The following is a 21,640-nucleotide window of genomic DNA, read 5'->3' on the forward strand; positions in this document are numbered from 1 at the left end:
AAAGCCGGTGAAGAAATTGCCTGGCCTCTGTTAAATGGCTGTGGCTGGGAAGTCTGAGAACTACTCGGACTGCCCAGTACTGAGATACCTGCAACCTACGCAGTTCTTGCTGACAAATGCCTAGCAGTAGACTGCAGCAATAATCCAGCTTTGCTCAGATGATTGCCCTGGCAATGCCAAGAAACTACCAGCACAGACAATTGTGTTGGGAGATTTCAGTATGAAAATAGATGCAATCCGGAACATTGCTATCTTGCTTGATGAAGAAAATCTTCACTGAAACATTCCAGCCTCTGACTGCCCATTGCCCAGTCGCATTTACCACCATGCCAAAGAGATAGCTGTAATGGTATTTATATTGGGTATAGAGACTTGCAATGGTGACCACCCTGTTGATCTCCCAGAAGCGGCTACCTTTAGAAGCAAGCCTCAATAGGGAAATCCATGGAGATAATACCAAGACCAGAGACAATCATCACCTTGTATGCCTTAAACTGCCCGGGGATGCTTTTTTTGATGAAATAGCTATTTATTCTTTGAAATTCTGATATTATACCGTCAGACAATTTAAGGAATATTAGATAGGCAGATTTTGATTATGAGAGCAATGCTTTATTGATCCTCGAAGATGACCTTCCTATCGTTGAATATATTGTAACCCCAGGTCATAATACACCTAATTTTCTAGAAGCATCTTATGTAACTCTGGTCATGGAGTTATCCCCCATAGTGACAAAACCTTGCACCATAATCAATAATCAATTTAGTCCTGTAAAACATGGTAGGATCAAGAGGAATCTCCTCGTGGTGATTAAAACCAATAGATCATCAGACCAGATCTCTGTTTTTAAAGAATTGCTCAGTAGAAAAAACGCAGCAGAGGAAGTTAGATGGGTACATTTAAAAAATACATCTGAAAGTAATGATTGCCATTCAGATAGGCAGAGGACCTGTGTAAAAGGGTCCTGCTGCCTCATTGCAGCTAAGTGCCTCCTCTTATCCCCTTTGTCCTTCTTTTTAACCTTTTTCCCTTCTCTCTGACCCGACTTGCACTATTTCCTGCCTTCTCTCCGCTGGCTTTGTTGCCTCCCTCTCCCCATATCCCCTCATCTGCATTAGGCTCTGGACATTCTTGACTTCCCCTGCCTCACTGCTCGGAGCAGCATTCAGATCTGGCGAGGACCTGTGTGAAAAGGATCTGCTGCTGCCGCTCCATTGCAGGTAAGTTCCCCCTCCATCCATCTTGTTTCCTGCCTTAATTGTGCTTTCTCCTTCTTTTTCTCTTTTTTCCTTCTCTCTGACAGACTTTCACTATTTCCTGCTTTGCCTGCCCTAGCTTTATTCCCTCCCTCTCCCCGCCTCCCCTCACCTGCAATAGGCTCTTAGTAACCTTAGCCGCCCTCGTCACCGTAGGACACAGGGCAGCCCTTGCTAAGGACCACAAGGCAAAGGGCAGCTCCCAACTGAGCAGCTCCACTCCATGTTTGCCCGTGTTCACCTGGGACGCCTGCCTCAGTCAACCAGCAGTGATGGTAAATTTAAGTGGGGTGTTGGCAGGGAGTACAGCCATTACTGTACTGCATTAAACACCCCCCACCCTCCTATTACCTATTATATTATAGTCTTATGTGTGTAAGTTTTACGCATTTATCCTAATTGTGTAAGGTAGACTTACCTTGCGTTTAGCCCATTTGTGTTAGTAAGCCATATCTCGCATTTAGCCTAATTGGTGAATTGGTTAAAGCTGAATGGAAATAAAACAGAGGTTCTGGTATTCGGGCCCCAAATGGTGGACATCCTCTGGAATCCTCAATATTGGCCTGACTCACTTGGCCCATGCCCTGTTGCCTGTGCATCTGTGAAAAGCTTTGGGGAGAGGCTTCTGCACAATGGCTCGCGAGAGGTGCAGATCTCTGCAATTTGTAGTGCAGGGTTTGGAAAACTGAATATTTTGGGGAAATTTCTACCCCTGTTACCCCGAACCCAGCCGAACAACAATGGTAACATGTACTATAATGGGGTCACTGGACTACTGCAACGGGATATATCTGGGACAACCCAAATATCAGATTCAGCTTATGCAGGTGGTCCAGAACTCAGCAGTAAAACTGGCACTTATGGCGTCTCGTCTTAACCCTTCTACAGCCGTTCTACATTACCTTCACTGGCTCCCAGTGGTGGCATGGATCGATTTTAAAGGTACTCTGTGTGATCCATTGGGCTGTGCACAATGTTGGCCAAGAGTATCTGAAGAATAAGATAGCATGTTACTGTCCAGCCAGACAGCTGAGTTCCGCCTTGCAGTTACTCCTTAAAATACTGAGGTATCAGCAGGAACAACTGGGAGGCCGTTCATTCACAGATATGGCCCCAAGGCTGTGGAACTCACTTCCGCTATCACCAAGAGTCATGGATGAGTACCTCTCCTTTCGTAGGATACTTAAAACTCATTTATTCTAAGCCAGTAACTATACAATTTTGAGTAGGAGACACCAGCGCCTAGACGGTCTGGGGCCTTAGTTGCGCTTTATATATTTTCAAATAAATAAATAGAATTGTGTAGATTAGCCACATAGAAAAACGTAAAGAGTAGTCAATGTACTAACCACCACGCTCCTCTGCAAAACACCAGTGAAATACTATAGACACCCACTGCGCTAGCCAAATTATACACAAATACACACCCAAAATAAGTATGACTTGCATACAACAAACAATCCCTGACACTGTACCTTACCCATTCGGATACATCAAGCCAGTGCACACAACCACAACCTAAATACCAGCCAATCTACACATAAAACACACAGACACCCACCCACAAAACATAACAAGCATTGCCATAGAAAAACAACCCTGGCATTGGGCCTTACACATACGGATACAAGAAGCCCGTGCACACAATCAACCAGTTTCACCTGGTCCTGGACCTATCCTAATATTCTACCCACACTAACTAATCCCGTCCTCTTTCTTGCAGAGCCACATGAGCATCTGGAGACTGACCCTGGGTGGTAGCGGTGCACAGTATAAATCAACATAACATTCCTCATCTTTTTGTAACCTCATTTCTGTTATGTTATCAGATTCAAAACTTAACTGTGAGATGAAATCTTTTATTCAAAAATATGTTTGGTACAAACATTTTTGCTCCCTCTATGCTGCTAGTGCAAAGACTGCTACCGCAACAGTAATGACACTGGTATTTACAGTTGACAAAGCACAAAGCACATAAAGCACTAAGGTCCCAAAAAATTGGTATGGCCCCGGGAGTTGACAAGATCCCTATTGACCTTTTCAACCAAGATTAAAATATCTGGGTCCAAACCCTTGTTCGTTTTGTCAACAGCCTGAACATCTTAAGCTAGTTTCCCTCTAGCTGGCAGCAGGCCAAGTTCATGCCCATTTATAAAAAAAGGTGACAGGCAGACACCGGGAAACTATAGACCAATCAGTCTTATTGATAGGCTGTCCAAGGTTTATGGGACGTTGCTCTTCTGACACCTGGAAAAATGGGTGGCTGAGGAGAACATCATCTCTGATCTCCAAGCAAGTTTTAGAAATGGGCTGAGTACTGCAGAGCAGGATTCCCATCTATATTCTATTCTTCGTAAGCCTGTGATTTTAAACAAGGGATACCTTTTTTTCACTTTTCTTGTATTTAAATCTGCATTTGATTCAGTGGATAGGATTATTTTATGCAATGCTTTAAGTGATCTTAAAATTCCCCCTGAAATTATAGGCCCCACAAAAAAGATTTCTAGTGACAACTCAGCCACGGTTAGATGTGGTCAGGGGGAGAAATAACTAATCAATTTCCCATTTCAAACATAGTGTGTACTTACTCCTTTGCTTTTTTTTAATTTACATTAATTATCTGATTTTAGAATTTGTAACATAAACAGTGATACCCTTACAATTGCTAAAAACAAAGTTGGCATCCTCATGTATGCAAATAATACTGTTTTAATTTTAAAGAGCAAAATGGGTATTTAAAAGCAATTTTCAGGAATAGTAGAGTACTAAAAGGAATGAAGACTTTAAATGAATCACTCAAAAACAATGGTGATGAGATGTCATGTGACACGCAAAAGCCAAACAGATATTGATATCAAAGGGGAGAGACTCCAACAAGTGTGTTTCTATGACTACCTGGGAGTGAGATTTCAAGATAATGTAAAAATGGTCTGCTCAGCTAATTAAAACAATCTCATCCTCAACAGGCGATCAGGATCTATGCATACATTGAATACATAAACTGGGCCTTGCATCTCATTGACTGTAATGGAGGTCTACTCAATGCAAGCACGATCCACTGCCCTTTATGGCAGCAAACTTTGGGGGTTTGGTGACATCTCTCCTATGACCATAACAGAAAATAAATTCATAAAGAAAGCCCTTAACTTCCCATACTCCTACTATTCCACTACTTATGGAAACAGGTTTGAAAGCAATTAGATGTGTGGCCCTTACTAGACCCCTATATTTCTAGTTAAAGCTAAACAACTCAATCAACTTGAGCTTCTACAACAAGATGTTTTAAGACATTGTAAAGTCTGTTAATGATAAAACCTGGAAACTGTACAGACATCTATACAGCATATTGAAAAGTATAGGTATGGTGCACCTCCTTACTGAAAACTAAGACCATAAAGTTAATCAAAACCAACATGGATACCTTCCTGCTGGAGACTATGATCTTTGATGCTATTCATTTATCAAGTTTCCCAGGATATTTGCAATTTTTTTATTTATTTATTATTGTGTCTTAGCCAAAAACTAAATCTTAACTTTTTGCACATTACATCTTACAAAAGTCTACAAAAAGACAAAAGATAGAAAAGAATTTGAACAGCATAAGATAAAAAAGTAATAACATTAAATAATACAAAAAATCCCTGATTTCATACAGGCTAAGCTCTTAAAACAATAACATTTCATGTAATAAGAAAATAAGTACAAGATGATAAAAAAAAAGGAAATAGGGAAAAACAGAAGAAGGAGCGACATCTAGAGAGTGGAATCAGGGGGTCAAATACAAAATCAAGAGGAATAATCATCTATGTCTTTTCAAGTTTCCCTCTTTTACTTTCCTTTCTTTCCAGTGAGATTTAGTGCTTTCAAAAGATTTACCACTTCAGCCGTAAGGAAAATTTCATTTCCTGACGCCAGACTTTCCCAAAAAATAATGGTATCTAAAGATCGAACATCATGTACAAATCTTTGGAATCTTTGAATTCTCTGGTCCATGGTCCCTGAAAATTCTGATAAAAGATGTTGAACTGATTGTCTTTCCGTTTCCTCACATTTTTCACATATGTCTGTGGGAACATTTTCTTTATCTCTAATATGAAGGATTTCTAAGGTAGACAAAAATGTTTGTCTAAATCTAAGGATATCCGTTCTGATTCCTGAGTCTGTCGATTTCTTTAGATAGACAGGCAGAAAGGACCTAGGTTTATCTGTTAGTGTAAAAGAAGATGCTATTTTTGCTAATCTCATCTTCTCTGTGGTCCTTATGCAATCCATTTTCTTCATGGATTCTCTTGTTTTTAATGGGTTTTGGATCAAGATTTCAATCATGCTATCTGATTGAGTTCATATTTCATTGCACTCTGATCTTAATTTATTCAGGAATATATTATCTGTTTTGTGCATTAATGTTGCCAAGTCCTCATGTAGGGACGATATAGGAGGTTCAAGGATTAATCTATACATAGACACCCATTCCCAATCCAGCAAAGCCTGGAGGGAGGTAATACCTAGTTCATATCTTATGCAAGCTATTGGTACACAATTGGGAAGTGCAAGAGTTCTTTTCCAAATTTTTGCTTCAATTTTATCCCAATTTATATCAAAGGCTTGGAGATTGGAATCGCAGCCAAATCAAATAACCGGCACTACTTCTCCAATGTAACATTTAATTACGGGAAGAATGGAAAACATACAATATTGTGAGCAAACTTCCTTCACTTGCGATCCCATATTTAATATCTTTAGGTCTAGGGTTGAGAGTAGATGGATTTTAGTCAGAAATGCTCTGATCTGTGATCCCAGATAGGTAACCTCATTAGTGACTGGGAGTGGTTGGTTGTCCATGTGCCAAGTAAATGCTTTCGTAGCCCTCATTGGATGTTTGAATATGACTATTTTAGATTTGTTTGGCAGTCAATAAGCGTTGTAATCAAACTTGTATGATCTAATATTACAATATCGTCGGCATATGCCAACCAATTTATTTTTATAATGCCGATTTTGGGACTAACCAAACCAATCTCTTGAAGCCATTGGAACAGATCTGATGAATACAGATTAAAGAGAAATGGCGCAATCAGACACCCTTGCTGGACTCCTCTTTTGATACCAATGGCTTGAGGCAGATCCCCTAATCTAGTCATTTTAACTCTTAGAGATGAATTTTGATGCAGTTCTATTAGAATGGCTAGTAGATTATCAGGCAGACCCCAGCTTTTTAATTTACCCCATAACCGATCTCTGTTAATGGTATCGAAAGCCTGGGATAAATCTACCCATGCTCTGAATAGGGGTATACCTCCCTTTATGAAGGACCTTGCACTGACACAGCTCAGGATAAGACCATTCATCGAAGTGGATAATCCCATCCTAAATCCTGTCTGCTGTTTTGCTATTATCCCCTTTGTCTTTGCCCAGTTTTCCAAATCCCTTAGGATGAGTCCTGCAAACATGTTGCCATCCGCATCTAGGAGGGAGATTGGGCGGTATTTGGATGCTGCCAATCAATCTCCTCTTTTATAAATCGTGATAATAATGGTATTTCTCCATGACTCAGGATTTTTTTTGTATTAATTATGTTATCAAACAACATTTTTAAAACACTAGCCCATAGGGCTGGGTTTACCGTCAGGATCGCGTTACTAAGTATATTTGGTCCAGGAGCCTGTGATGCTGATGATTTATTTATCAAGGTTAGGATGCCTCCACTTGTATAGGTTAAGGTCCAATTTGAGTTTATTTTGATCTTTGTTTCAAAGGTATCCGAAGGCCCATAAACCTTTGAAAAATGATCTACCCAAGTCTGCTCCTGAATAATTGTATCTTCAGAGTAATTAATTGAATTCTCCATAGAGCCTATAATGGTCCAATAGTTTCTGGAGTTTTTCAAGCAAATTGCTTTCATCATTTCCTCCCCCTCTCTTTGTAATCTCATAAACCTATGGGATCTAATCCAATTTCTGTAGATAATATGTATTGATCTGATTTCTTCTTCGTATTCTTTACATTTTTTTTCGTAGGGCCTTTTGACGTCTTTTATTTCTTTTCTTGTCTTGAATTTGCATGTCAAAAGAGTGTTTGTGGGGAACCGGCTGTTTTGGACTACGATTGTCTGGGGGGTTAAGATCCCACAAGAAATCAATAAAACAACTAGGTTCACAATGTTTCGATAGTTGCTAATCTGTCAGAACTTTGGTGATGTTATCCAATTTATCAGTACGGGTTCGCCCCCTCTATTAAACCTCACTATCTGGTTCCGAGCAGTGTTTACAGACAATTCCTGGATATAACTAGGTTTCTGATGGTTATGACTAAAGCTAAAGAAGGTTTCCAACATTGTATGATCATTGAGATTTGCATTAGTAGGCTTACATTTTACACAATTATAAAAGATCTTTTTAGATACAAAAATATAGTCAATCGTCAAATAAGATGATCCTCTCCTCCAGGTGGGAGCACATGGGATGTCTCCCTCAATATTTCCATTTAACATCCACAAATCCCATTCCAGCATGAAATTACACCACATATACCCATTTCTGGTTTTGTATTTACATTTGTCAGAGTTAGTAGATCTGGTTATAATGCATGGGGAGTTAAAGTCTCCCATTATAATTTCATCTGACTAAAATTTTGGAGGTGTAATCAACCAGTAGGAAATTCTATTAATGGAGTTACCGTGGGGTTCCAATATATATTAGTTATTATCCAGTTTGACTTGATCACATTTCCTCTCCTTTCTGCTCTAACCACCAAAGTACCCTGGATATCACCTGAAAGTAGTCTTGAACTTAGAAAGACCTAATTCCTACATGCAATGCAAAGACCCCCAGTCGGACGACCCATACCAGATCCTACTTCTAGTTGATAATAGAGAAACCATCTAAGCCAAAAGAAGATTTTAGCCACGTTTCCTGAAATGATATTAAGTCAACATTTTCAAAATTATAGTGCTTGCTAGTATCCTCACAAAAGGAATTATACCCCCTTGTATTCCAGGATAAAGCCCTGATCAGATGATTGACTAGAGTCCTGGTTTAAGTGTTTTGGTGGGGATGTTTCGGCTAATTCTGGGAATTCTCTTGTTACCAAGTGTCCTCTTTTAGCCCATTCTTCTTCAGCCCCCAAGATCGTTTCCAGACCCAATCTTCATTTCAGATCTAATTCTACAATATTCGTATTAGAAGTATTAGAAGTATGTGGAATAAACTTCATCTCTGAAAGCATTGTTGTGCTATTTAATGGAGATTTTCTATTGTTATCCACAGTCGCTTTTGACAAGAACATTTTTAGCCCTGGGGCTTGGTCATGAAATTTCTTACTTATTAGCGTGGATCCATATTCCTTAGAGTTTGTCTTTGACTTAGAAGTTAATTGATGTTTTTGATTTCTATAATCTTCTCCATTGTACATCTCTTTAACTGGAAACAGTTTGTCTCGGCTTGTTTTATTACTCTGTTCCTCTCCGACTTGGTTCTTCAGGCCAACCTGCACATTTTTCTCTTTTTGACATCCAGTTGAGCTAATGTCAGCTGCACTCTTAAATTCAGCTTTTTGTTTAGCATTCAAGAAGATCAGCGCAATATTCAGGGATGGCCTCCTCGTTTTTGCTTTTTGTTTAGCATTCAAGAAAATCGGTGCGATCTTCCGAGGTGGTTGGTTTATGTCTGTTTGGATCCCCACTGTGGCCTTTGTTACTTCTGGTATAGTCATTGGGGTCTCCATAATTATTTCTTTATCTGTGGGATTATTTTTCTGTTTTTTCCCCATGTTGGGATTAGTTCCCTTCTTTTTATTTTTCCTTTGTTTCTCCACATTCAATCCTTTCAGTTTTTAAATGAAGCGATTAGTGTCCATGCCTCGATTTTTCTTCTTTTGTTTGTGACCAGCAGTCAGTCCAGCCTCATTCAAATCTACCTTTGGGATTTCCTTTTGCTCTTTGTTCATTTTGTTTCCTCTGTTTTTTTCATTTTTCTACGTAATTTCTTTTGTTGTTTCTCCCCCCTTTCATTTGATACTGTGGTTGCGTTCTCTCTGGATTCTTCATCCATAGATGTAGAAATGTCCACCTGCTCTGCTAATTGTGAAAGTCGAACTAACTCTTCCAGTACTGATGCTAACAAGGGTGTATCTTTCATATTACTATTCAGGGGATTTGCTAGTAATAGTTGCCTGCATCGGGTGGCATCTACCTTGCAGGATAACATAAATGTCTTCTCCCAGGTTACAGTTCAGGATAGTTAGTTCCTCTTTTACCCCATTCCACTGTTCAGTTAGAGTGCCCATTCTTTCCATTTGCATTTTTGAGATCGAGCGAAATTCAGCCAATGTTTCACCCACCGAATCATTGACTGCTAATTTTAGTGCCACCATAGTCAACTCATTTATCTCCAAATATTTTGTGATCTCCAAGAGAATCCCAGAATGTTGTTGCACCTCTAATTTCAAGTTCTCAAAAACTTTCACCAAAGAGCTTAAAACAAAGTTTAAAGCTACTATTGTTGGAGTTCCTAGTTCTTGTGCTCGGTTTTATTCTGGTAATGTATCTTGTGATGATAATCTACTATCTCTCTGTTGAGTTTTAATTTGCACGCCATGAAGTGATTCCTGAGCCATCCATGCCAGTAATCAAAATTGTTTTCCAATGCCTGGAGATCCTCTTGAGTGAAAGATATTACAGCGCTAAAGATTGAATGAATGCTGACCTCATACTAGTCTTCTCTGACACACTGCTAAGCTGAGATTGCCCTCTGGGTAACACTCAGGACCTCAGTTCCTACTGGAATTCCTGGCAGTTACCAATTCCTTGCCACATCTACGGACAGAAAAATACACATGATCTTCCCACTAAACATACGCAATGAAGTCAACATCATGTTCCAAGGCAACGACAGAAACCTCCATGCCGTAGATCACAATATCGAATCACTGAGACACATTTTCCAGTCCACCAGATTGGAAAAAAGTTTCTAAGGATAGGTGTTACACATTTACGCCTGTCTTAACACCTATTTGTTCAATGTAGAATGTTGATTTTTCCTCAGGCGAAAGTGGGCCACAGAGCATAATTTACAATTCCACCTATCAAGTGTTCTGCCTGACAAAAAAATTCCTTAATGGCAGCATAATATTTTCATGCAATGTAAGTGCTAAAAGTAGGCGTATTCTAAAGGAATCCATTTTAATGCATCTGGGCATTCTTTCACTGCAAGAGGCATTTACACTTTTTATAACAAGTAGTGAAATGTAAAGGTGTAAAGGCCATTTCACCTGTTTCCACTACATGTTAGACATGCTTAAAATTGAATGGAGGGGTGCTTTTGCACAGAAGAGTAAATATAAGTGGTTGCCCCTGTGCAATGTATTCTTTCAATTAAAATCATCCACATTGAAACTAGCCACCAACACCATCCCAAAAAACCATCCACAAATACTGCAGGAACATTTCCAATCAGTTCCACAGCCAGATGTGTCTAACCCAATGTATCTCCCATGGAACACACCCGTGAAGACACCTGTCTCAACATAGATCTCCACATTGGACTAAAACGCACCATCAGACCAGTCCATTACACAAACCTCACCTCCATTGGCTCCCATGATCTACATTAAAAACAACATACCAATGGCTGTGAATGTGAAAACATTGAATTTTAAACAACACATTTGTGTGAGAATAAATGCAGGGGAGACACCCCACAACCCCTTCACTTTCCCCCGCTTTAATGAATACCCCAACCCAAACCCCCATCTATATTTTCACATACATTTGTCGTAAATGATTCAATGTTTTACACGCATGTTTTACACTTCACCGTAATGGTCTGCAAAGTAATGGAGTGATACCGGCTCCTGTAGCAATCATAGCTCCAAGTGGATCCTGCTGGACTTTGACTGTTCTACTGCAGTCCAGAAATGTCTCTTTCACTCAGAGCAATACCTCTATTACAAAGAACACCCACATGATCATTAACCAATCAATCCTAACGAAAACAAAAACCATGTAAAGATCAATTCACCTCACAGATCTTCTTCTTGACGCTAGAGCTACCATCAACAATGCATCAAATACACATGCCCTGATCATCGACAATTTGCTAGATATCTTGGCAATCAGAGAGACATGCTTTGACAAAGCAATATGCCTTGTACTAGTAGACATCTTAGACTTCCTTTGATTCCATAAAGATCTTAAGACTCACCTAGTCCTTGGTGCCTTTATCCTGCCGTCTCCCTGGTTACTGGTCCTCACAGCCAATGTAATCCCTGTGGTAACCAGCATCTCCCTGAACCCTTAGCCCATCCAACACAGCTAATGTTGTTGCATTTTCCAATTTGTATTCAACATTCGGACCATAGGTTTTCATGCACAAAAAATTAGATAAATAGATAAGATGAAGTTGAGGGTAAACGATGAAAAGCACTTTTAGACAGACGCATAAACTTGTTGTGTCAAACTGTTGTGATTAGTGGAGCAGTAGAGGAGGTGAGGCCCAAAAGGGTGGAGAGCCGTTAGAAAAAGAGGGAAAAACTAGAAACCATGAGAAAAGCAAGTAGTTATTTGAAATAGGCACGCTATTGCAGGCTTGCAGCATCAGGCCCACCCTAAATTTGTATTCTTTTTAGGATTATATCCCTTTGGATTTCCTTAAATGAGCTATGGGACCACGTGGCCTTTTTTGAGGGGTTGTCCTCTCGTACTAGTGAAGTCATTTTTTAATCCTTTTGCCTATTTTGAGAGTTGTTGAGTGGGTCTGGGGAAAAGTACTGGTGGTCAGAGTTCTAGAAAGAACAGGAGTACTTTGACTCTATGGGCCTCATTACACGGATGGCGGTAAGGATTTACCGGTACCGGTAAAATACCGGTACCGGTAAATCCTTACCACCCTACTACGAGGTCCCTTTGCGGGTTGGGGGATTTAACGCCTGCTTTTTGCAGGCGTTAAAAACCAACCCGCAAAGGGACCCACGGAGCTAATTACGGTACCGCAATTTGCGGTACCGTAATTAGCGCCTTCCCCATTCCCATTGAGCCCTATGGGGCAAAAATGGGAATGGGGAAGGGCAATGGTGGAAGGGGGAATTACCGCCCCTCCAACCTTGGGATGGGGCGGTAATTCCCCTTTCCGCCAAGGCGGTGCCGGTATTTTACCGGCATGAACCATGGCACTAATAGCGCCATGGTTCTCCGCCATCCGTGTAATGAGGCCCATTGGCTTACTTAGCTGTGCCTTTCACCTAATTATCAGGCGTTGAAGCTTTTGCTTTATGTTTGAACCTTGTTTGGAGAATGGTGTAACTTTCTGTGTGACTTCAGGCAACAGATCCACAGAAAGTGATTTCCATTAGATAGTTGCATGTACATGATTCTTTCGTTGGCCCCCTTAAGAATCTCTTACTTGGCTCACAATAAAATGAACAGAAATATTAGGAGAGTGATTTTCTTTTTGAGCTTTAGTTTTCCTTTGTTCTTGTGGACTTTATTGTCCATACGGTTTAAGTGTGCAAAAGCACATCAAGCTAATAAGTGCCTTTCCTCATGGTTTCTGTAATTTCTTAGAACCTGTTTTGAGACCATTAAAAGGTTTTATCTAGGGAATGTGGGTTGCATAGTGCATTTCAGCCCTCCACAGCTCATCAGCCCGTTCCTCAAGTTTCCTCCTAAGGAAGGTTTGAGGGTTCGAGAGTGTTGCTACTGTTATTTCATGTAACCTGTAACCTGACGCTACTTAAACCTGCTTCAAAATAAGTGAAATAAAATTTGGTTGAATGTCTACCTATTTGAGTGCAAAACAAGCAGGAGCAGAATATAGGTCCATTCTCTATCCAACTGAGTCAGAACGTATATTAGCAGGAGTACCAGACTGCTTCTCAGGAGACACACACTACTCCGGACATATGTGACTTTGGCAAACCACACAGAAAAAAGAAAAGGATTCAGTTTGCATAGACTAAAAATAATCTGCCAATGAATAAAATAACCTGAGATAGGAAGGCCATCAGATGTTGATGCTTCCTGAATTTGGGACGATGGAGCAGGAATTTGATAATCTCCTGAATGTGAGGCTTAACATGTGATCTACTTGAGAGCATGTATGCGAAGGAACACAAAGCGCTCTTTACTGACCTCAAACGGTTTAAACTGTAGATGCAAGCTGCAGTCTGCCCTTCTCTATGATGGGAGCATTAACACTGTATCACCATCACTTGTATGAGAGAAAAGAAAAAGTCATCATTAGCAGTTTGATGGTTTCATTATTGAGCTTTAATCATTTAATACGTCCCTCATCGTTGAGTATATGCTTCCTATAACAATGTAAATCTTCTTATAAATCAATTGAAGTTCTGCCAAATGATATTAATGTTATAAAAATATTTGCATTTATACATTTTTAAATTTCCACACAGCTGGATCTGTGGGTTAGGTGGAAGGAAGGCAAGAAGGGAGGGGGATTGATCAATTAATGAACGGATGGATAAATCAACTGATCGATGGGTTGATGAAATCGGTCAATAGAGATTAAATGTAATTCATACAAGTTCTGACAATTGCATATTAGATCAGTCTGCCAGCGATTGAATCCCACTGCTAAAAACGCCAGGGACAGCATTCCCTTTCCTCACTTCAGCCAGTGCTAATTGCTGGCGCTAGTCACACAGCAGCATTCTCATAGAGAACCAGTAGGTGATTTGAATTGGTTGCTTGAAAGGAATTAATTCCTGGGACAGACTCTGTGACATTGTGCAGCCATGGGAAGCATAGATGACAAACGTGCACTATTTAACATTTGGGTTACACACATTGCATATGACATTTCTAGGAAATGTATCAAAAGGTGCAGGCATGCCGTTGTGTGATAGTAACACATAAAAGGTTGGATATATGGGGAAAACAATCAAATGCAATTTTGTATGAACTGTTCCTGTATATATACATTGGGAGGTATGCTCCATGGTGTTAATTGGGTTTGTTCCTGAATATTTCTGTATTTGTCAGTCCATCAAGCGAGACTTCATACTGACCCCAAAGTATATCTACATGATTGGCCGGGAAAAGGTGAAGAAGGGTCCTGAGAAGGGTCAAATCAAAGAGGTGATGAAGAAGAAGATAGATATCCAAGCCATCAAGGGTGTGTCTTTAAGGTAAACATCTGCTTCTGTTTCCGATCCATCCTATTTCTAAGAATGTGTTTAATAAAAGACAATTTCATTTGGGGCTTGTTTACAAAGGTATTCAGTTGTTTTAGTGCCGTCGCTAACAGGTGCAATCATTTCCCAACTCATTTGTATTCATGTAGGCAGATGAATGAATGACCAGTGGAAGAGGAAAAAGATGCACAAGGGAGAGGCCTTTTCCCTCTTGCCCGGGGCAGGGATGCTCATTTTGGTAGGGCGGTCCTGCAGAGTTTCTTGGCATAGCTTCCATTCCCACCTCCTGCTATGGGAACGGCTTTGGGAGTCTATCAAGATGATGAACCTGTGAGAGAATGCAAACCATTGAAGGAAAAATGACTTACCAGTAACATTCTTTCTTTGGATTGTACTCCCACAGGTTACTCATCAACCCCCCTACCTACCTCTCTACGGAGGCAAGCATTGGATTCGCTCATGTGTTTGCTTATCTTTTACTCTTTCTGTTTAGACTATGAGAGAAGAGTTGGCGCGTCAGGGCTGGTTTATTAAAAGGGTTTTAAAATATTTGTGAATAGCAAACATATATAAACCATCATTATGGTTTAGTTAGCACCATGTTTCTTAATTGACTAGTCATTCCTCACTAAAAAAGAGAGGATTACAAGACACTTCCTTTAAGTGCATATGATCTTTCCCTCAGTTGCTGAGCTCGGGGGAATAAAGGTGGGGAACTGAGGTAAAGGGGTGAGTGCATGACATAAGTACGATCGCTACTGTCACGTCCAGAGTCAAGGAGTGGCACGGTCGAGACATGAAGATATCTCAGCCAAAGATATGTGAACTATGGTAACACAGTAGGGTGGGTCAAAACATCATAAGTCAAGCAAGCTGTGCATGCTACCTTATTCTTATATTCCAAGCCTGCTGAATGAAAAATGGGGGATTAACAAAATTCAGGCGCCTGTAATTTTTTATTGGTCCAGCAGCAACCCGCCAATAGCACCGGCAGGATTACCGCTGCACCCTTAATGAGGCCCAATGTGTCTAATATTTCAAACTCAACAGTGTTGATGTATTTATATTAGCTCAATAATTAAGAGGTAGAACTGACCTCAGTGTATTGGATATTTTAGGGGATTTGAAGAAGTAAATATATAGATGTTTATGAGGTCATTGTGGGAGACATGAACATGTAATTTGAGACATTAATGAGCACAAAAGCTATTGTAGATGATGAATTCATAGCTTGGAAGAGATCTAATCTAGACTCTTGCCTACCAAGTCGTACCCACAGAGATGCTCTCAAATTGTCAATTTTTGGTCTGCGCATAAGAGCAGGTAATGCGTGTTTGGTCCGTTCTGGCCAGAAAAAGGAACCATTGCAACATATCTTGATTATATTCATTAAGATTTAACTAGTTTGCATCCTGCTAAACATGTGGTGGTCCTTTCTAGGTGAGAATGTTATCATGACCCAAGGATTTTATATATGGTTTTATCTTTTGATGTTAGCATTTCAGAGTGTGAAAGTGGGTGTGACTATTTAATTTTGTTTGGGACAAGAAAAGTGTCACCGGCTTACTTTGATACATATCAACATTTTCCTTGTATTTATGCTAAACCTGTTTCAATTCATTCATTTTATTTGGATTCTCTATGTATTGATGTAAGTGATATTGACTTTTTTTACAAGTCAATTGGTGGGCCAATAACACCTTTTGTGGCGTATACTAATAATAGACTAAAAACACAGCACCCGGTTCATAAAATAATAATTGCTTAACAGTAAAATGAAGGCTCAATGCTTTTTAAAGGCTCCATTTGTCAGTGATGATAGTACTATAGTAATACTCTGCTGCAATTACAAGCATGTTATAAAAGCAAAGAAGCAGGAGAATGAACAGAGAGCTTGGCAGGCTCTAGTGGAAGAAGCTTCATCTAAAAGGTTTTGAAACATACTTGCCAAAGGCAGACATGCCCAGGAATTTCACTAATGTACTATGACAAATATGTCTTAAACCTGGCATACCCATTTCTGTCATTTATATTCTACCCATAGCAAAGTTGTTTGTATAGTATTACTGCCTACATTGAAGGTTTATGACAACATTATATCAATCTTATTTTCAGGAACTGAGGTTGAACTTGCATTACAATCAGCAGGAGTCAAGCTTCATGCTCTGATAAAATTCAGATAGATTTGTTCAAAAATGAGTCGAGGATTTTGATGCCATTTCTGTTATATTTTAAGTTATTACTATTAAACAGATGTGAGATAGCCATCGTGGAGCAAGTATTAATTTTAACTGCTCTCATACAAAGATATGAAATGCAAAGAAAAATTGGCTTTTATTTGCTTTTGGTAGATTTCAAGACTGTGTTTGACCATGTAAAAATAAAGGTGCCATGGGCTATCTTGAAATCTTTGGGCGTTCCATCCACCCTTTTAGAAGCCATTGAAATTTTACACAATACACAATGGCAATCCAGCAAGGGTTAGATAAATTCAAGGAGGTGAATGAGCAAAGTCTTTCAATGTCGGTATAGGGAAATAGGAGGCTGTTTCCTTGCTCTATTGGATTTTAATCCTAGATTGTGATTCCACCTTAATAGGAGGCAGTAAAATAGGTATTTCAATTCCTGCGATTATGTTGTTTTTTTATTTCTAAATTTCCAAATAGCATTAAAATGTCAATTAGAGACACTCCAACAAATTGACTGTAAACACCTCCAAAATGGTGTAAATGGTGTCTAATAGGACTGGAGTGGTGAACGCTGCATTTAAATTGAATGGGGAAAACATGAGGGAAGGGAACCACTTTGATTATATAGGAATAAGGTAAACTGCTACTCAGCACAGTATTTTGAAGCAAAGAAGAAGTGATACATGTGCATTTGCTAATGGGTTTGGTAGTACGTTCATTTTACCTGCATTAGAGGTGTTGGAGGCGCATGCTAGATTAGCGCCCCTTTTTAGGAGCAGATTATATTGGGCTATGTCCCCCATTCCTCATTAGAGCTATTATGTTTACCTATGAATGCCCTCCCTATCCTGGTATAGCTTGAACTGAAGTGGCCCCCATTCTGTTAGAAGCCCAGTTATGGCCCATTATGCTCTGGCCTCATTTGAATAATACCAAGGCACTCGTAGTATAGAAGAACATTGTATGGGACATATTTTAAAATAAGGAGGACAAAGAATGGAAATGGTAATCCCACATTAAGATGATGCAGAATACCACAGGGTTTGGACATCAGTTGTATTAGAGCCTAAGTCATGCAGTTATTGATTTCACAGTGATAAAATCAGACTATAGTGAATGGATTGGAGAAATGTTTTATCAGGGAACATCACTTGCGCTATTGTGACTGAATAGCTGAAATGTAAGATCTATTTGGACCTTATGCCATTCAGATCATTGATCCCCAAAACAGACATGTATTTTTTTCATTTCAGTCAAGCATAATTCCATTAACCACCTTAAAACTCCAAATGGCTGGAGGACAACAGAAATGGTCTCTACCTTTAAGAATGGGGATCAATCCCTACCTGAGAATGACTGGTTGATATCACTATTAGATAGTGCACTAAAAATCTACGATAAGATGTATACTAGGGCGGCTGGAAGATTGGTTTCAGAATGGCGATGTGTTAACAGATTTACAAAGGTGGCTTTCTGAAAAAAAAGTGCCATTGCGGAGCAATTATTTATTTTAACTGCCCTCATTCAAAAATATGAAATGCTAAGTAAAATGGGCCTTTATTTACTTTTGATGGATTTCAAGACTGTGTTAAAAATCCAAATGGCAGACGGGTTGTGTCGCAACCTTACTGAAAGTGTGTTATGCAGACTATATAAAAGAGTCAAAGATAATAGATTTTACCTCACCTTAGACGAGAACATACCAGACAAACACCAGTGGTGATATATTACTTGAAAGCTGTATATTCGCCGGATATGGTTTTAAATGTAACACATTTCTTGGGGCGGAGCATGGATTTTTATGAGGTAGACACCTGAATTTAAGCAGAATTTAATCCATATTATACACACTATTTTTGTAAAGTCATTTTCTTCATGTGTGTTTCTTGTTAGAGGTTTGTGTAGTGTAATCTGATATATTTCTAAGCTTGATGAAATTGATGGTGATGTGTATTTATTGTGCTTGCTGATGGAAATGTTCTATTTCCCCAAAAAGATGTTAGAGCTGGTTGTTACATTCGGTCTAAACAAATAAAGGTACATGGGCATTTTCTTAGATCATAATACTATCAAGAGAAGGGGAATAGTGCACTCTTCTTTCATACCCATTTTACATTGAAATGTGTAGATCCTGGGCTATTTCTGACATTTGCATGGCTTACCCTACAAAGGTAGACAGATAGTCCAGACAAATGTGTGTTCACCCTAATGATTTAGCAAGCACAACAGCCTATCATTACTCACTAAACGTGTAGGCAAGGATGGTCCTGTCCTACTGTAGTGCAGAGTTATAATGGCACTAGAATCTTGGAATATGGGCTCAGAGCTCTCACGTGAATGGTTGGAAGAGAGAAGCAGTTGCACTGCTGATGGGAGAAGGCAGATTGGTGTCCTTGGGGTCATTATGAGATTTACATATTAAATAAAGAAGAAGGTGAACTTGCCTTGCTGTGTGGACCATTATTCTTCAATTGGCGATGAGTGCCTAAAGGAACACGTGTGCAGGAGTGACCCCGCGGCACTGTGCACATGTTGCAGTGTCTCCATTGTAGCTGGAACACTTGATGGCTCCCTGTTATTCAGGAAGTTCGTGGTGAGGTCAATGAGACATTTGGAAATCCCAGAAGTAATGGGCAAAGGGTGCCAGTGATGCAGAGGATGGCGCGAGCTGGGTGACATTTAAGTGCCCTGAGTTGCACAAGAACACACTGTTGAACACAGAGACAAGACGTTCAGATGAAAGCACCTCTGAACGTGTTTAACATGCCCAGCAACTGCACAGCTGGGGATGCCTAAATAAAAAGGGCCCTATCACGTTCAGCAACAAGCGGGTATTTTTGTTTATCACAGCAATCATTAATTTGTTTGCCCACTTCTTTGTGTCAGTTCTAATTGAAAGGAAATTACACAGCAACTCTTATTTTGTTCTCATGTTCTTCGTGTCAGTACTAACGGAGTGAAAGTTCATGGAAATCATTACTTTGCTTTCCTCTTCTTCGTGTCAGTACTCCTGGAGTAGTAAAATGGTTTACGTTTTTTCTTGGCAAATTTGGGCTCTCGTGAGATAAGTGATATGCAAGTGTTCACTTTGCAGCCACCACATCCCTTCTTGGCTGTGCATGGTGAACTGCCAATTCCATGGCTGGAGTGAAAGGAGTACTAGACGAATTATATTAGTACAATTGATCATGAAATTTCACGTCTGCAAAGAATAAAATGTTGTTACTGCATTCTTTAGGTCCAGAAGGGCATCAAGTTTTCAGGGAATTAACTCTTTTGCGATTAGGAGCAGGAGAGGGAAGTAATTAATACAAACTGGCGGTGAGACACCTGGATGTGTACTGTTAGCGGTGTTCCACTACCGCCACCCGTGAGCCCACCACCCCTGTTGAATAGAGACACGGAGACAGAGATGATACTCGTGTGGGCTCCACGGTGGCTCTGCTGCCGCCGGGAACGCCCCGTTTATTTATAGGAGGCACGCGACAGAGTGAACGTCACCCTGTTGTGTGCGTGCCCTTAAAGGGCCAACGCCACACTCCTCCTTTTCCATAACAACAAACTTGGAAAAGAGAGGATCTAACTATCACACATTTCACAGCACACAATACAACCCTCATAGTCCCCCATTTATTGACAGCCACCCTGGATCCCCCGATGATGCTTCCACCAACATAGACATGTCCACCAGCCAGCATTCCAGTTCAGTCTGTCACACAGTCAGTGAGACGGGCAGGTCTCCACGCCCTGTTCTCAGAGGGTAACTCCTGCCGACGTCTCTGGCCGGTGTACCATTGCCTAGTCCTCCACGAGCAGGAGAGTCTACTGTGGGTTCTTGACCCCCACCTTCGTCCAGTGCCTCTTCACATTCTCGGTTGTCAGTGCTTTCCGCTCTCGGCTCGCCCAGTCTTTTGAATAAGCTGGCATTCCTGGTCACTGATGATGTCCCATCAGAGGCGGTCACCATAGATCCCTTTACCGCCACGACATCCAGGGGAGTGGGTTCATACGTGAGGGACAGCTTGCCTTGTGCGTGGTGATTCCTCACTAGCACCTCATCCCCCAGGGCGATAGTTGGGGGTCTCAGACCTCTTCGGATAGTTTCCATCTGCGTCCTTGCCCGTCTGTCCTTCTCCACTTGATCATTATCAATGACAGCCGGCTCTCGATTCCCCCACCTCAGGTATGACGTCTCTCGGGCATTGTTGGAATAAAGCCTCTGCAGGTGCCACACCAGTTGATGAATGGGGTGTGGTCCGGTATCCCCGCAGAAATACATGCAGTGCCCTTTGTAGACACTCGCCTTTCCCCTGGGCGATCCTGAACACTTTGGTGAGTGTGCGCATCATGCGCTCTGCCTCCCCATTCGCCCGAGGCCAGAGCGGGGTGACCTTTCGGTGCTGAATGCCATAGTCCTTCATGAGATCTGCGAAGCTCTCGCCTTGGAATGGTGCCCCATTGTCAGAGCACAGCACGGAGGGTGGGCCATGAGTGGCAAAAATCTTCTCCAGTGCAATCACCATGTTATCAAACGCCACCGACTCTATAAATTCGACCTCGGGATATCGAGACCATTCGTCCACCACCACCAGGAAGTGAGTCTGCATGCACCACTTCCCATGGTCTTGTCCCTCTTGGCATTGTTTTGATGGACGGTTCACGCTGGGCCGGTGACGCGGCCTGGCACCACACGCACGATGCCACAAATTCCTCCACTCTCCGCTCTAGCTCCGGGAACCATACCTTTTGGCGGAGACGAGCCTTTGTCTTGGTGGCTCCTTGATGACCCTGGTGCGCCAGGGCGATGACTTGTGGAATCTTGGTCTGGGGCACCACAATCCTTTCTCCTCTCAGCAGGAGCCCCGACTCCGAGAATGTCAGTTCTTCACGCATCCGCCACAGTTGCTCCAGAGCCACTCTGGCCTCACTCGTTCTCCGGTCCAACGCTTCCAACACCGTCTTCCAGGCGCCTTGTTCCATGGCCGCTTTCAGTATGGCGAAGCACTCATCCTTCTTTGACGCCAGCTCCAGCTCCTCCACCTGCATGG

General features: G+C 41.0%; 1 protein-coding gene across 1 annotated transcript in view; it reads left to right on the forward strand.

The window, feature by feature from the left end:
* The window catches only part of MYO1F (myosin IF), an 860,973-nt gene that overhangs the window by 721,815 nt on the left and 117,518 nt on the right, over nt 1-21,640 (forward strand). The window contains exon 22 of the mRNA XM_069649543.1: nt 14,252-14,397. Within this exon, the coding sequence (XP_069505644.1) occupies nt 14,252-14,397 (146 nt within the window). The remainder of the gene's footprint in view (nt 1-14,251; nt 14,398-21,640) is intronic.

The sequence above is a fragment of the Ambystoma mexicanum genome, chromosome 1p, assembly GCF_040938575.1.
Source record: "Ambystoma mexicanum isolate Mex_15411 chromosome 1p, UKY_AmexF1_1, whole genome shotgun sequence".
Lineage (NCBI taxonomy): Eukaryota > Metazoa > Chordata > Amphibia > Caudata > Ambystomatidae > Ambystoma > Ambystoma mexicanum.